Source organism: Oncorhynchus mykiss, chromosome 19, assembly GCF_013265735.2.
Source record: "Oncorhynchus mykiss isolate Arlee chromosome 19, USDA_OmykA_1.1, whole genome shotgun sequence".
NCBI lineage: Eukaryota > Metazoa > Chordata > Actinopteri > Salmoniformes > Salmonidae > Oncorhynchus > Oncorhynchus mykiss.
This window is the reverse complement of record NC_048583.1, coordinates 13,223,244-13,241,296: the sequence shown is the minus strand read 5'-3', so window position 1 is coordinate 13,241,296 and position 18,053 is coordinate 13,223,244. Positions and strand designations below refer to the sequence as shown.

The following is an 18,053-nucleotide window of genomic DNA, read 5'->3' as shown; positions in this document are numbered from 1 at the left end:
ACATACCTACACGTACGCTACGGTCACAAGACGCAGGCCTCCTAATTGTCCCTAGAATTTCTAAGCAAACAGCTGGAGTCAGGGCTTTCTCCTATATAGCTCAATATTTATGGAATGGTCTGCCTACCCATGTGAGAGACGCAGACTCGGTCTCAACCTTTACGTCTTTACTGAAGACCCATCTCTTCAGTAGGTCATATGATTGAGTGTAGTCTGGCCCAGGAGTGTGAAGGTGAACGGAAAGGCTCTGAAGCAACGAACCGCCCTTGCTGTCTCTGCCTGGCCGGTTCCCCTCTCTCCCCTGGGATTCTCTGCCTCCAACCCTATTACAGGGGCTGAGTCACTGGCTTACTGGTGCTCTTCCATGCCGTCCCTAGGAGGGGTGCGTCACTTGAGTGGGTTGAGTCACTGACGTGATCTTCCTGTCTGGGTTGGCACCTCCCCTTGGGTTGTGCCATGGCGGAGATCTTTGTGGGCTATACCGGCCTTGTCTCAGGATGGTAAGTTGGTGGTTGAAGTTATCCCTCTGTGGGGGCTGTGCTTTGGCAAAGTGGGTGGGGTTATATCCTGCCTGTTTGGCCCTGTCCGGGGGTATCATCGGATGGGGCCACAGTGTCTCCTGATCCCTCCTGTCTCAGCCTCCAGTATTTATGCTGCAGTAGTTTATGTGTCGGGGGGGCTAGGGTCAGTCTGTTATATCTGGAGTACTTCTCCTGTCTTATCCGGTGTCCTGTGTGAATTTAAGTATGCTCTCTCTAATTTTCTCTTCCTTGCTCTCTCTCGGAGGACCTGAGCCCTAGGACCATGCCTTAGGACTACCTTGCATGATGACTCCTTGATGTCCCCAGTCCACATGGCCGTGCTGCTGCTCCAGTTTCAACTGTTCTGCCTGCGGCTATGGAAACCTGACCTGTTCACCGGACGTGCTACCTTTCCCAAGCCTGCTGTTTTCAACTCTCTAGAGACAGCAGGAGTGGTAGAGATACTCTTAATGATCGGCTATGAAAAGCCAACTGACATTTACTCCTGAGGTGCTGACTTGCTGCACCTTTCGACAACTACTGTGGTGATTACTATTTGACCATGCTGGTCATCTATGAACATTTGAACATCTTGGCCATGTACTGTTATAATCACCACCCGGCACAGCCAGAAGAGGACTGGCCACCCCTCATAGCCTGGTTCCACTCTAGGTTTCTTCCTAGGTTTTGGCCTTTCTAGGGAGTTTTTCCTAGCCACAGTGCTTCTACACCTGCATTGCTTGCTGTTTGGGGTTTTAGGCTGGGTTTCTGTACAGCACTTTGAGATATCAGCTGATGTAAGAAGGGCTATATAAATACAATTGATTTGATTTGATTAAGCGTCAACCGCAAAATGCCATCATTTATTGAGTACCTATGCTTTCAGAGCCCGAAAGGCCATTTCTCAGTTTTCGGTAGCTGTATAACACAAAGTAAATACCGCTTGATTTGTTTAACGTGGAAACTGCAATGGATAAAACTGTGCTGCCGTCCAATAAGAAGCAATTGATTTAACACACGAAGTAGATGATTAAATTTGGCTGTGACGGATACTTTCACAGCCAACCAGCTCTATCAGCAGTCAGTGGAGCTCCTCTGCGTGTCAACAAGGAAAGGAGCCAAGTCAAGGCAAAGGTTACAGCTATAGAGAAACTTGCATTTCCCTTCCAACTGGTTCATTTACTGCATGCATCACTTGCATTTCAATATACCCAGACAGACACTCCATTTAAACAGTACGAGCATCCACCACATCTGATTGCAACACTCACAGCAATTCAGATGCTTTAGAGAGTTTCAGTGAAAGGCAACATTCAGTATCAGGCATTCATTCATTCGCTCTTGGATGGTTGTCTATTGAAATGCAAAATGGCTGATATACAACCAATTAAAATAAAATAAAAACACATTGAAAACACCTTTACTAAAAATATAGCCTACTACTTCAAGCCTGCTAAATTGGTGTTATACGTTATTCTGGATGTGAACCAACGCTGCTTGTCCGCTAGACTGTTAAACCATGATTCAGACCCGTTCATGTACTTTTCCACAGCATATATGAACTAAATCTGTCTGAGACTGAGAGGTTTGGTTTGGATCACTCCCCAATGCTGGCCTTCTCTCTTAGCCCTGTACCGTCCTGGCATGTAAGCATGGCATTATTGTCGTGCTTGTGCAGAGTGCGGACTTAATCAATGCCCTTGGATATTTCTCTGGTTTACAGGCTGAGAGGAGAGAGGGGAGAGATGGTCATACTCTTAGCATGGGGTAGAGTAGGGATAAAGACTCCTCTGTTTTCTGTTTTATACTTACTAAATGCACCCAATGAAAACGGGTCAGAAGCTACTGCCGTTCCTGAGGAGAGCACTAAATAAGGTAGGGGCCAATTTAATCAGCTGATAATGTTATGTAATTGGAAATATAATAATGATGGGGAGCATTAATTATTATAAATCGATTATTAATAAAGAATCAATAGTTTTCTATTTGGCTTTCGATTATTTGGGTTGAATGCTGTAACAACACAGAATAAAACAATTAATAAAAGTACCATGATGGTAGTGACTGTCCATTACTGCTTATCACTTATTAACCATAATATATTTACATTACTTTAATAACATATTTCAGTTATTGTGTATATTTCATTTGTTTTATTTTATGATTGTATTATTTAATTCCAAGTCATCATCTCATCTCTTTAGAGCTGCTGGATATGCTGTCTGACAAAATCACTAATTTGTATCTCTTCAGAGTAAATAAGGCATACTTTTATGACTGAACACGAACTATAAATCACTTAGATCAATGTTTTTCAGGTAGCGATACCCTGTCAAGCATCAGCTGCTCTCTAAATCCCCTCACAATCGCGCATTCTTCTGCCGTTTATATTTTTTGCAGGCACAAAAGAAAGATAGACAGGACAAGTAGATGCGCAGTGGATTGTGGTCATTGGAGTTAATTAATTCGATTTACGCTCTGAAATATGTAGGATATTAGCATGTTGGAAACTACAACTCCCTACTACATCACACAGTTCAGGCTGGATCTGACTTATCTATCGAGAAACTGCAATTTGTGCATTGACCCCTCACAGAAAAAACGAACGAAATGGAATTCAAATAATTTAACCAACATTTCGGTTAATTGCTCAGCACTAGTTATAACTGCAATGTACAGTATTGAAGTTTATAAGACCTCAATCATTGTACCGAGGAAATCTTTCCAATAATTGGTTTATGGTAATATAATTTAAATGCAAATAATATTGAATCTATTTAAAGCACAAGGTTGAATTATTTAGTGGCATAAGCACATAGCAAATAGGCTGTATATATCCACCAATCTTTGAAATAACAGACAAATGCAATATTTATGTCCAGTATCAATATTGTTGCAAATTGAAAAATGTTATAGAGGATGTCCAACTTATGCTAGGATCAAATTCTACAATCAACAACGTCATAACACTTTGTGAATCAGGGTCCTACTTAAAGTGCCTTCAGAAAGTTTTCACCTCCCTTGACTTTTTCTACATTTAGTTGAGTTACAGCCTGACTTTAACATTTATACAATTTGGAATTTCTTTTGGTCAGTAGCCTACACACAATGCCCTATAATGTCAAAGTGGACTTCTATATTTTTTATTTTACAAATTAATACAATATTTAAAGTTGAACTGACTTGAGTCAAAAACTATTCAACCTTTTTGTTATGGCAAGCCTAAATAAGTTCAGGAGTAAAAATGTGCTTAACAAGTCACCTAATAAGTTGCATGGACTCACTCTGTGTACAATAATAGTGTTAAGCATGATTTTTGAATGATTACCTCATCTATGAAACCCACACATACAATTATCTGTAAGCTCCCTCAGTTGAGCAGTGAATTTGAAACACAGATTCACCCACAAAGACCAGGAAGGTTTTGGTGGATAAAACAAAACATTTAAAAATAGATATTGAATATCCATTTGAGCATGGTGAAGTTATTAATTGCACTTTCAATTGTGTATCAATACACCCAGTCACTAAAAAGATACAGGTGTCCTTCCTAACTTAGGAAACGACCCAGGGACTTCAGTTATAGGGTTTAATGGCTGTATAGGAGAAAACTGAGGATGGATCAACTAACCTAATTGACAGTGTGGCACTAATTGACACTAATTGACAGTGTGACACTGACACTAATTGACAGTGGGAAAAGAAGAAAGCTTGTACAGAAGAAAATATTCCAAAACACACATCCTGTTTGCAACAACACACTAAAGTAATACTGCAAAGAAATTTGGTAAAGCAATTCATTTTTGTCCTGAATACAAAGTGTTACGTTTTGGGAAAATCCAATACAACATGTTACTGTGTACCACTCTCCATATTTTCAAGCATAGTGGTGGCTAATAAGTTACAAACAACGCAAATAAACTAACAAATGTGCACCCAGAGGGGGAAAAAAACTCTGGACCACCTTTGCTCCACACAGAGACGCATACAAAGCTCTCCCACCCTCCATTTCGCAAATCTGACCATAATTCTATCCTCCTGATTCCTGCTTACAAGCAAAAATTAAAGCAGTAAGCACCAGTGACTAGATCAATAAAAACGTAGTCAGATGAAGCAGATGCTAAGCTACAGGACTGTTTTGCTAGCACAGACTGGAATATGTTCCGGGATTCCTCCGATGGCATTGAGGAGTACACCACATCCGTCTTTGGCTTCTTCAATAAGGGCATTGATGACGTCGTCCCCACAGTGCCTGTACGTACATACCCCAACAAGAAGCCATGGATTATAGGCAACATCCGCACTGAGCTAAAGGCTAGAGCTGCTGCTTTCAAGGAGCGTGACTCTAACCCGGAAGCTTATAAGAAATCCTGCTATGCCTTCAAACGAACCATCAAACAGGCAAAGCGTCAATACAATCGTACTACACTGGCTCTGATGCTCACCAGATGTGGCAGGGCTTGCAAACCATTACTGACTACAAAGGGAAGCACAGCCCAGAGCTGCCTAGTGACACGAGCCTACCAGACAAGCTAAACTACTTCTATGCTCGCTTCGAGGCAAATAACACTGAAACATGCATGAGAACACCAGCTGATCCGGAAGACTGTGTGATCACGCTCTCCGCAGACAATGTGAGTAAGACCTTTAAACAGGTCAACATTCACAAGGCCGCAGGGCCAGACGAATTACCAGGACATGTACTGCGAGCATGTGCTGACCAACTGGCAAGTGTCTTCACTGACATTTTCAACCACTCCCTGTCCGAGTCTGTAATACCAACATGTTTTAAGCAGACCACCACAGTGCCTGTGCCCAAGAATATTAAGGTAACCTGCCTAAATTACTACCGACCCGTAGCACTCACGTCTGTAGCCATGAAGTGCTTTAAAATGCTGGTCATGGCTCACATCAACACCATTATTGTAGAAACCCTAGACCCACTCTAATTTGCATACCACCCCAACAGATCCACAGATGACGCAATCACTGTCCTTTCCCACCTGGACAAAAGGAACACCCATGTGAGAATGCAATTAATTGACTACAGCTCAGCATTCAACACCATAATGCCCTCAAAGTTCATCAATAAGCTAAGGGACTAAACACCTCCCTCTGCAACTGGACCCCTGAAGGGTAGGTAACAACACATCCCCCACGTTGATCCTCAATACAGGGACCCCTCAGGGGTGCGTGCTCAGTCTTCTCCTGTACTCTCTGTTCACTCATGACTCATGACGGCCAGGCACGACTCCAACACCATCATTAAGTTTCCCGATGACAGAACAGTGGTAGGCCTAATCACAGACAACGATGAGACAGCCTATAGGGAGGAGGTCAGAGACCTGGCCGTGTGGTGCCAGGACAACAACCTCTCCCTCAACATGATCAAGACAAAGGAGATGATTGTGGACTACAGCCCCATTCTCATCGACGGGGCTGCAGTGGAGCAGTTTGAGAGCTTCAAGTTCCTTGGTGTCCATATAACCAACAAACTAACATGGTCCAAGCACACCAAGACAGTCGTGAAGAGGGCACGACAAGACCTATTCCCCCACAGAAGACTGAAAAGATTTGGCATGGGTCCTCAGATCCTCAAAAGATTTGACAGCTGCACCACCGAGAGCATCCTAACTAGAGGTTGACCGATTATGATTTTTCAACGCCAATACCGATACCGATTATTCGAGGACCAAATAAAGCCGATACCGATTAATCGGCCGATTTTTATGTATATATATATTTGTAATAATGACATTTACAACAATAATGAATGAACAATGAACACTTATTTTTAGACTTAATATAATAAATCAATAAAATCAATTGAGTCTCAAATAAATAAAGAAACATGTTTAATTTGATATAAATAATGCAAAAACAAAGTGTTGGAGAAGAAAGTAAAACTGCAATATGTGCCATGTAAAAAAGCTAACGTTTAAGTTCCTTGCTTAGAACATGAGAACATATGAAAGCTGGTGGTTCTGTTGCACAGAACGCAAGAGAAGTGACACAATTTCCCTAGTTAAAATAAATTAATGTTAGCAGGCAATATTAACTAAATATGCAGATTTTAAATATATACTTGTGTAATGATTTTAAGATAGGCGTTGACAGTGCTTTTTCGCGAATGTGCTTGTTAAATCACCCGTTTGGCGAAGTAGGCTGTGATTCAATAATAAATTAACAGGCAACTCATCGATTATATGCAATGCAGGACAAGCTAGATAAACTAGTAATATCATCAACCATGTGTAGTTAACTAGTGAATATGTTAAGAACGATTGTTTTTAATAAGATAAGTTTAAGTACCTTACCTTGGCTCCTTGCTGCACTCGCATAACAGGTAGTCAGCCTGCCACGCAGTCTCCTTGTGGAGTGCAATGTAATCGTGTCACGCCCTGACCTTAGTGTTCTTTGTTTTCTTTATTATTTTGGTTAGGACAGGGTGTGACATGGGTGATGTATGTGTTTTTGTCTTGTCTAGGGGGGTTGTATGTTTATGGGGGTGTTCCCTATCTAGGTGTTTTGGTAAGTCTATGGTTGCCTAGATTGGTTCTCAATTAGAGGCAGCTGTCTATCGTTGTCTCTGATTGGGAACCATATTTAGGCAGCCATGTTCTTTGGGTATTTTGTGGGTGATTGTTTCCTGTGTCAGTGCCACACGGGATTGTTTCGGTTCTGTTTCACTTTGTGTCAGGATTTGGCCAGGGTTGTTCCGGTTTTTGGTCACTAGATGCCCCCATTGTGCTTTTTGACCTTTTGTTTTCCCTTGATCCCCATTATTATTTGCACCTGTGCCTCGTTTCCCCTGATTGTATTTAAACCCTTAGTTTTCCTCAGTTCTTTGCTCTGTGTTTGTATGTTAGCACCCAGCCCTAGTATTCTGTGAACGCTTGTTGATCCCGGTGGACTCTCTTGTGGAATTCTGTTTTTGTTCTTGTTTATTTATTTTTGAGTATCTTTTGAGGCTTTTTATGCTATTCCTACCACCTTGTGGATTTACCTTTTTGTCTTGGAGGATTACCTTTGTTCTTGTGGAATTCCTTTTGAGGTTGTGAAGTTACATGTTTTTATGAAGGACTTCTTTTTTACTTCATTAAATACACCGTCTCAAGTACTGCTGTGTCTGCCTCATCTTCTGGGTTCTGCCGACTATTCGTGGCTCAGTAGGTTAAGTGACTATTTCTCACTCCGGAGACCCGGGTTCGTAACCGGGTCCTGACACTTTGTTATTTTGTATTTGTGTCATGTTCAGTCTTTTCTATTAAAACATGAACACTTACCACGCTGCGTATTGGTCCGATCCTTGCTACACCTCTTCAGACGAAGAGGAGGAAATACATTACAAATCGGCCCTGATCGTTGTCCAAAAATGCAGATTACCGATTGTTATGAAAACTTGAAATCGGCTCTAATTAATCGGCCATTCCGATTAATCGGTCGACCTCTAATCCTAACTGGTTGCATCACTGCCTGGTATGGCAACTGCTCGGCCTCTGACCGCAAGGCACTACAGAGGGTAGTGCGAACGGCCCAGTACATCACTGGGGCCAAGCCTCCTGCCATCCAGAAACTCTATACTAGGTGGTGTCAGAAGAAGGCCCTAAAAATTGTCAAAGACTCCAGCCACCCTAGTCATAGACTGTTCTCACTGCTACTGCACGGCAAGTGGTACCGGAGCACCAAGTCTAGGTCCGAGAGGTGTCTAAACAGCTTCTACCCCCAAGCCATAAGACTCCTGAACTTCTAATTATATGGCTTCCCAGACTATTTGCATTGCACCCCGACCCCCCCCCCCCCCCCCCCCCCCCCCTTAACATCGCTGCTACTCTCTGTTGTTATCATCTATGCATAGTCACTTTAATAACTCTAACTACATGTACAGTTGAAGTTGGAAGTTTACATACACCTTAGCCAAATACATTTAAACTCAGTTTTTCACAATTCCTGACATTTAATCCTAGTAAAATTCCCTGTCTTAGATCAGTTAGGATCACCACTTTATTTTAAGAATGTGAAATGTCAGAATAATAGTAGAGAGAATTATTTATTTCAGCTTTTATTTCTTTCATCACATTCCCAGTGGGTCATAAGTTTACATACACTCAATTAGTATTTGGTAGCATTGCCTTTAAATTGTTTAACTTGGGTCATACGTTTTGGGTAGCCTTCCATAAGCTTCCCACAATAAGTTGGGTGAATTTTGGTTAATTCCTCCTGACAGAGCTGGTGTAACTGAGTCAGGTTGTAGGTCTCCTTGCTCGCACACGCTTTTCAGTTCTGCCCACATATTTTCTATAGGATTGAGGTCAGGGCTTTGTGATGGCCACTCCAATACTTTGACTTTGTTGTCCTTAAACCATTTCCCCACAACTTTGGAAGTATGCTTGTGGGCATTGTCCATTTGGAAGACCCATTTGTGACCAAGCTTTAACTTCCTTACTGATGTCTTGAGACGTTGCTTCAATATATCCACATACTTTTCTTTCCTCATGATGCCATCTATTTTGTGAAGTGCACCAGTCCCTCCTGCAGCAAAGCACCCCCACAACATGATGCTGCCATCCCTATGCTTCACGGTTGGGATGATGTTCTTCGGCTTGCAAGCCTCCCCCTTTTTCCTCCAAACATAATTATGGTCATTATGGCCAAACAGTTCTATTTTTGTTTCATCAGACCAGAGGACATTTCTCTAAAAAGTATGATCTTTGTCCCCATGTGCAGTTGCAAACCGTAGTCTGGCTTTTTTATGGTGGTTTTGGAGCAGTGGCTTTTTCCTTGCTGAGCGGCCTTTCAGGTTATGTCGAAATAGGACCCGTTTGACTGTGGATATAGATACTTTTGAACCTGTTTCCTCTGGCATCTTAACAAGGTCCTTTGCTGTTGTTCTGGGATTGATTTGCACTTTTCACACCAAAGTACGTTCATCTCTAGGAGACAGAACGTGTCTCTTTCCTTAGCGGTAGGACGGCTGCGTGGTCCCATGGTGTTTAAACTTGCATACTATTGTTTGTACAGATGAACGTGGTACCTTCAGGCGTTTGGAAATTACTCCCAAGGATGAACCAGACTTGTGGAGGTCTAAAATGTTTTTTCTGAGGTCTTGGCTGATTTATTTTGATTTTCCCATGATGTCAAGCAAAGAGGCACTGAGTTTGAAGGTAGGCCTTGAAATACATTCACAAGTACACCTCCAATGACTGAAATGATGTCAATTAGCCTATCAGAAGCTTCTAAAACCATGACATAATTTTCTGGAATTTTCAAAGCTGTTTAAATGCACAGTCAACTTAGTGTATGTAAACTTCTGACCCACTGGAATTGTGATACAGTGAATTATAAGTGAAATGATCTGTCTGTAAACAATTGTTGTAAAAATGACTTGTGTCATGCACAAAGTAGATGTCTATAGTTTGTTAACAAAACTATAGTTTGTTAACAAGACATTTGTGGAGTGAAAACGTTTTAATGACTCCAACCTAAGTGTATGTAAACTTCAGACTTCAACTGTACATATTACCTCAACTAACCAGTGCCCCCACACATTGACTCTGTACCGGGTACCCCGCTGTATATAGTCTCACTATTGTTATTTTACTGCTGCTCTTTAATTACTTTTATTTCTTATTCTTATCTGTATTATTTTTAACTGCATTGTTGGTTAGAGACTCGTAAGTCAGTGCATGTGACTAATAAAATGTTATTTGATTTGATTCGACATGTTATGTGTATGTTTGTAATAGTTAAGAACTGGGGGGCATGGGGGGTTCAGCATAAAAAGAAACGGAATGGAGCTTAGCACAGGCAAAATCCTAGAGGAAAACCTGGTTCTGTCTGCTCAATTAGTCCTTATCAGTTAACATTTTGAAGATTGGTAAATTAGTCAAATTAGTCTAGCCAGCTATATGAACTTTTAGTAATCATGGCTGAATTACGTGCCCAGGGACCCTGACCTCCAGGGGGCCCCAATTTATTTTATTATTCACACTCACTCAGATATCATATCTCTTAAATGTAACTAAATGTAATGTAAAATGTCATCTACGTAATCCCAAAAACAAATTATTTATCATGAGAGGGTCATAAGTAATGCTGCCTACTCCAAGAAAGGTTGAAAGCTCACCTTTCTGATAAAAAATAGTTATAAATTGCTGGAGGTGTAGTCACTTTTGAGGACACAAGCTCAAGTACACAAGTAAAAATATGATTCTTATTTTGTATGTATTTCCTATTCAACAAAACTGTATGAATAATGCTTGAAATATAGTATAATGAAATTATACAAATAATAACTATAAGATTTCACCTTCCTTATAACTGTAAAAAATACATATTTGTATGTCTAGTATTATATCAAATATGCGGGTCTCTCTTGATCAAAACGTCTGCCCCCACCGCTGTGAACGTCACACAAGAGAGCTCTAGCTTGGCTTCCTGAACTCACCTTCCATCTTACTATTGTCTGTCTAGGACAAACAAAAAGTGTTTTTTTTGTTTAAAATCTATTCATCTTTTTAGATTACTGTGATAAAGTTGGTTATAAACCGATCTCTGAATATGCTCGAGCGACGAAACCACTAACCTGTTGCGCTACGACGTCAGGATTTTAAGGCATGTGCTTTGTCAGCGGCTGTGATGTATGGTTTAGACAGGAGTTGATGGACAGTCGGAAGAGCGAATGAAATGGTAGAAGGGACATCCCAGCTTCAAGTGGTGTCAGATTTCACATCTTGAACGAAGATTATGGATATACTGACAAGACACATGTCTCGCTGTCCTAACAATGGAAGCCGTTGTCCACAAAGCGGCATGGTGTGCCGTCTAGATCCCGCCTATTCTTTCTTTGGATTGGTGGATACATCTAATTATTGTTATCGCTTTTGAAAATTCGATGAGGGTTGTTGACGTCAACTGCCTGTATTCAATGGAGACAGACGCTACACGATTGGCCTCATTAAATGAATATGCATAGCCATCTCGAGACAACAACCATATAAAGTGCTTTTTCTCAAAATTGCCGGGATGTCACGTGCCCTACTTATATCAGTACACTCGTAACAATTTAAGCATTAGGGAACAATTATTGGATTAAATAAACCTACCGTAGCAAATAAGCCATACATGTTTTGGTTGACCAAATTCAACACTCTCTCATTGACTTTCATATAAAAACTCGTGCTTGGTGGGCGAAACAACGAAAAAACGCCACCTACTGAAATGAGACATCTTTCCGCGGAGTTGGGCATCTATATTCCTCTTCAATTCAATTCAAGGGGCTTTATTGGCATGGGAAACATGTGTTAACATTGCCCAAGCAAGTGAGGTAGATAATATACAAAAGTGAAATAAACAATAAAAATTAACAGTAAACAATACACATTCAAAAGTTTCAAAACAATAAAGACATTACAAATGTCATATTATGTACATATAGTGTTGTAACAATGTACAAATGGTTAAAGTACACAAGGGAAAATAAATAAGCATAAATTTGGATTGTATTTACAATGGTGTTTGTTCTTCACTGGTTGCCCTTTTCTTGTGGCAACAGGTCGCAAATATTGCTGCTGTGATGGCACGCTGTGGTATTTCACCCAGTAGATATGGGAGTTTATCAAAATTGGGTTTGTTTTCGAATTCTTTGTGGATCTGTGTAATCAGAGGGAAATATGTGTCTCTAATATGTTCATACATTGGGCAGGAGGTTAGGAAGTGCAGCTCAGTTTCGAGTCATGTCTGCCTACGGCAGCCTTTCTCAATAGCAAGGCTATGCTCACTGAATCTGTACATAGTCAAAACTTTCCTTAAGTTTGGGTCAGTCACAGTGGTCAGGTATTCTGCCACTGTGTACTCTCTGTTTAGGGCCAAATAGCATTCTAGTTTTCTCTGTTTTTGTGTTAATTCTTTCCAATGTGTTTCCAAATTCTTCCTCTCTGTCCTAAATCACACAGGCGGAAGAGATACACTAATGAGTTGCTATGAACCCGCGTTACCGCTCGATGCAAGCCTTTTCGATCTATGGTGTCCACAGATCAATTTTATAAACAAAAGTGTCGGTCGGAACCGGTACCAGAACCATGTAGGTCCTCTATGTGTGGGAATGTGTATCTTTAACATGGCATAAGTCATGGCAAAGTGTGTACAATTGCAGGAAATTAGCTTTTAAACTGAAAACATTTCCCCACAGCTCAAAGCAAAATGTGTAGAATTGCAGGACATTGCAATAAAAAGTTCTGCAAAGCAAACATATTTGTTTGTGTTTTGTTAATAAATAAATAAATATTCTAACAGATTCCTCTGTACATATTGAAGGTTTTCATCTCGGTGCTGAGTTAATGTGTAGTGGCAAATTGTAGAACTAACAGGCTACATGTTGGCTGGGTACATATTTGTCTGTATTTGCTCTTCTCCAAATAGCATTTTAGATTTGTTTTATTTGATAGAAATGCAATAAATGAACTTCAACTTTCAAAAAATGTCCCTCCACCCCCTCTGAACCTCACTAGAACTCAGACCATGCCTATGGCTCTAACGGGAATATATTTTTTTGTGGGTTGGATTTGTAGTTAATGTAAAAACTATTTATATATTAATGACTGGGGTGACCTTGGAGACATTCTAACCAATTATAAACATTATGTCATCCTATTTACAGCTTGATCAAAATGAAGGCACTACTCATTGCTGCAATTCTCTTGGTTGGGCTATTGGCAATGGGCAGCGAGGCCATTCCATCAAACCGCTGGTCCTGCTACAAGAAAGTCTTGAAGGGCAGGGACTGTCGCAATGTTGGCATCTCCAACGGAGTTGCGACCATGCGACCCATCGATTCCCTGCAGAACCATTTCTGGGAGGGGAACAAATGCGACATGGTGTGCTACTGTAACTTCAGTGAGCTCCTCTGCTGCCCAAGGTACAGAAATTCCATTCTCCTCCAGTAGGCGGCGCCCATGTTCAGCACACATATACAGTCTATGTTAATACAGTTCTGGAACAGTGGACGGCTCTGTGGTGCTGTTATGTGTACTGGAGGCCGAATAGAGGCCGGCGGGCAGTTAGGCGCCAATTATAGTTGGAAACGGATTGGATCCAGTCACAGGCTGCCCAGTGAACACTGCCTACATTGTGATTATCATAAGCAACCTATTAATACAGTCAGGCACGTGTGCCTGCTGCCGTGCAGTGAGCTGTGATGTGGAGTTGACTTTTGTTTCACTGGTCAGTTAAAAGGTAAATCGTGCTGTTTTTACGTCATGGCCTTTGCTCATGTAATGCAAATACACTACGGCTAGGCCTATGCATTTTGGCTCTGTTTTTAGTCAGCTGTTGACTACAGACAATAGTTTTTCCTTTAAAGAGGCACTATATGCCTGGAAATCAAACATACACAGGGAGCTTATCAGTTTGCAATCACAGTTTATCAGTTTATCAATTGAAAATAATGCCATTCTTGACTAGATGCTTCCTTCATTAACTAGGCCATTCTCTCCTGAACCACATGGTCCATCCACTAGAAAGTCATGGACAGTTTACCATAGTCTTGGATTCCAGGCTAATAGGGCAAAATACTAAACACATGTTTATTTTTTATTTTTATGTTGTTCCAGGGATGTCTTCTTTGGACCCAAAATCTCCTTTATAATTCCATGCAAAACCATCTGAGCCATCAGTCGTTTGAATGGACAGTGAACACAGACGGTGCAATCTTCTGAATTGAAACAAGAGTAAAGAGTAAATGGGGCCAAGGGGGATGGGCCCATCCATTCCGGACTACAGAATTACATGCATTTCATTCTTCACTTGGAGACAGCTACAACAACGACAAGTTCAAAAGGCTGGAGCTAAAACAAAAGCACAAGCTTTGAAGCTGGGAAAAAAAGAGGCCCATCTTTCACAATACTTGGGCCTACAAATAAAATGCATAATTTTCAGTCTCAAATACAGCACCCAGTATATTTACTTTCTGTGAAGACAATTCAATAAATGCAGCCCGTGTCCCTCCTTTGCCAAGGCTACAGTTCAACACTTGTATATCTGACTTGGCAGACCCTTCATTTGGCATTTGCAATGATGTGACACTCCCCATTATCTATACCCAAACGTAAACAGATCTCGCTATTTGGCAATAGTCGTAGTACAGTAATACCACGAGTGTGCACATCCCACAAATATAATTCAATAGTTAATAGTATGCCATTCTTGAGAGACATGGCATTTTATATTCAAGGCTATTAAATGCCATAAATGTCAGCAGGATCATAAAATGTGATTTTGTGATGAGCCTATGAAGCATGATTTTACATGGCTGAAACAAGTAGGCTGTACAACTGTATTGTAAATGTCTTTGCAAAAGGATTATAGTATTGTGTGTGTCACTAGGCCTAACTAACTGTAAGGCGCTCTGGATCAGAGCGTCTGCTAAATGCCTAAAATGTAAATGCAAAATGTGAATAACATAGCACTTACAGATCACCTAGACCGGTGAAGCTGTTTAAACAAGTTGTTCTACTGCTCCATGACATCTCCCTGTACTTATCCAATGATTTTATGTCAATTACAACACTGTATATGAGAATATTAATAAACAGATCGGTTTGAGTGTTATTTTGCCTGCAGGCCTTACTTGTTGTATCATGAAACCACCTTAGGTTTCCTCATGTTTCCTTTGTGAGCTTGTTATGTTTCAGTTTGTTGTTTATAAAGTTGCTTTTGTCAGTCAGTTGCAAAACATCACTGATTCATATTGTCGTAATTAGAAGAGATTGCTCTACTGCTCTATGTAAACAAACTGAATTAAGGCTCTTGAGTGGGTAGGATGTATTCACGGATTCACTGTTATTCTCCTATTCTGTACAGTCGATGATAATAGATTCCAGTGAAGGATGTCAAATCGCACAAATGCATATATGTATATGTATATTTATATATTTTTTTACCTTTATTTTTTTTACCTTTATTTAACTGGGCAAGTCAGTTAAGAACAAATTCTTATTTACAATGACGGTCTACACCGGCCAAACCCGGACGACGCTGGTCCTATTATGCGCCGCCCTACGGAACTCCCAATCACAGCCAGTTGTGATACAGCCTGGAATCGAACCAGGGTGTCTGTAATAAGACACTGAGATGCAGTGCCTTAGACCGCTGCGCCACTCGGGAGCCCAAAGGACTTCAGCCCTCAGTTCAAAGTGAACACACATAAACCACCCATAAACTGCTAACCTGTTTTTCCCCTATGTCTAAAATCATACACAAGTTGAGACAAATCAATCCACTGTTTGCAATGTAACTCGTGTGAAAAACTCAGCACTGGGGATGGTAATTGGAGAGGAATCGAGCCTGCACTCTCCTGCCACCTTTAATACCTATGTTTGACACCCTGTGGATAAAGTCATCTGCTTCCCACAATGAGGATCCAGTATGAATAGGATCTCGGGTCCAGTGAGTATGTGAAAGGGTGTTTTGTCAGTTGGGCTCATTGGTAAACAACTGGGGGGCTTACAGTTTTATGCTAATGCTGATTGTCTTGTCAGTTCCTTTTGCTTGTGAGGCTATGTGTTTTTACTATGGGGCTGGGTGAGAACGGCTGTGTTGGTGAGGCTACTTGACATCTTTTGTCTTGTGGCCTTATCTTTCATTTGATATCTAACCATTTGGTATACTATTTGTATACATTTACTATAAGTTAGCCACAAATTCACCTCTGCCCCAATTTTTTTTTTTTACAGTGCTTAATTGTGACTTTCCAATTTTCCCAGCTACTGGTGTAGGCCTCTGGGTTGGCAGGTAGCCTATCGGTTAAAAGTGTTGGGCCAGTAACCGAAAGGTCACTGGTTTGAATCCCTGTGCCGACCAGATTAAAAATCTGTCTGTGCCGTTGAGCAAGGCACTTAACCCTAATTGCTCCAAGGTTGCCGTCAATAATGGCTTATCCTTGGCTGTGACCCCACGCTCCAAGTTTGACTTGGGGGGGAGTGGGATATGCAAAAAAAAAAGCTAATTTCCAATGTACACGTGTATAATACACACTTGTACATGTGTGAAATAGGACAAATGTAAGGACCAACCTAACTATAATTAATGTTAGTCACTTGTTGGCAAGCGTAAAGCACCTACCTACCCTACATGGGTAGGTGGCCTACTATGTCATAACATAAGCATACTACAATTTTGGTGCTATGGAATGAGAATAAAAAAACTTTACTGTACTGGGAGATCCTTGGACCTTCTAGGAATCTTCCTCTCCAAGTGCAGCTGCTATGGCGGCATTCAACATAGTGGCAACATGGACGCTCAGCCTCATTGACACTTGAGCAGCTGAGGCCTGCAGGAGAAAAGACACTCACAATAAATCTTGACATACAACCCCAACAACACTGTATACTTTTTTCTCCTCCTGACACACTTAAACCGGTTTGAGCTGAACTGCTCCAGTTCTGCTGAGGCCCTGGCTGTGAGAAAGCAAAACAGAACAGGAGGAATGAAGCAGAGTTGTGGCTTGATGGAGTACAGCTACGACCGGAAGTTACTTTTCAAAAGCATAACTGGTTAGCGGAGCATTATAGCTAACTCTAAACTTTTTTAAAGTTAAAAGTCTAAACTAAATCCCCTAACCTGCTAACTTAATTATCCTGACCTGCTGCATAAATTCTCCTAACCTGCTACAAAAAAGTAACTTCAGGTTGTAACTGTATAGGCTACCACCTAGTTTCTACCATGAAGCAGCCTGACTGAGAGAACAACATTGAAGATGGCTGAAAATTGCTAATGCTAGCAACAAAGTAGGCCCTTTTCATTTTTCATGAGAAGTGCCATAGGTTTCTTTTAGGCTTACATTCTTACAAAAATAGTTCCAAAGGGGTTCTTCGGCTGTCCCCATAGGAGAAGCCTTTCTGGTTCCAGGTAGAACCCCTTTAGGTTCCAGGTAGAACTATTTTGGGTTCTATGTAGAACCCTCTGTGTAAAGGGTTCTACATGGAACTCAAAAGGGATCTAACTGCAACCAAAAAGGGTTCTTCAAAGGGTTCTCCTATGGGGACAGCCGAAGAACCCCTTTAGGTTCTAGATAACACCTTTTTTCTAAGAGTGTAGAGCAAGGAGAAGTTTTCCATAAATTATTTGGACATTGGACTACTACTTTAACTAGTAAATCTAGAAAGCTGACCACAACAATAGACCACCAAGCTCGAGCTCGCCACACACCTGGACTAATTAGTTATAAAATGGGTACATTTATTGCTGATGCATCAAAATAGCTCAGGTATGTTGCCTAGTAGGTCTATCTGAAATTACAGCTAAGGATATTGGGACAGTAGCTAGCAAACACACATTGATGCTGCGATAATGTACATAAATTTGTGAGAATATACAGATTTGTCTGTTGTAATGATTGCTACACTGATCGATTAGGAGAAATGTATCATGCTGGCTGCAACCTGGTCTCAGAGCATTATTTATTATTATGTACCCTCTATCAGGTATGGATATGTTTATTTTCGTATGGTATGTATTAATTTGTGGATGTCCATC

The 18,053-nt window shown here is 41.0% G+C and overlaps 1 protein-coding gene across 1 annotated transcript; it reads left to right on the top strand.

The window, feature by feature from the left end:
- The first annotated feature begins 2,075 nt into the window (after positions 1-2,075).
- Positions 2,076-15,128, top strand: LOC110497387 (scrapie-responsive protein 1). The gene is made up of 3 exons (XM_021573468.2): positions 2,076-2,396; positions 13,180-13,437; positions 14,132-15,128. The coding sequence occupies exons 2-3, from the start codon at positions 13,190-13,192 to the stop codon at positions 14,184-14,186; spliced, it is 303 nt and encodes a 100-aa protein (XP_021429143.2). The 5' UTR covers positions 2,076-2,396; positions 13,180-13,189; the 3' UTR covers positions 14,187-15,128.
- The last annotated feature ends 2,925 nt before the right edge of the window (positions 15,129-18,053 follow it).

Bases quoted from the DNA above. Each gene is read 5' to 3' on its own strand.
- LOC110497387 (XM_021573468.2), top strand. From the start codon at position 13,190: ATGAAGGCACTACTCATTGCTGCAATTCTCTTGGTTGGGCTATTGGCA. The intron at 13,438-14,131 runs GTACAGAAATTC...ATGTTGTTCCAG, and splicing joins GAGCTCCTCTGCTGCCCAAG to GGATGTCTTCTTTGGACCCA.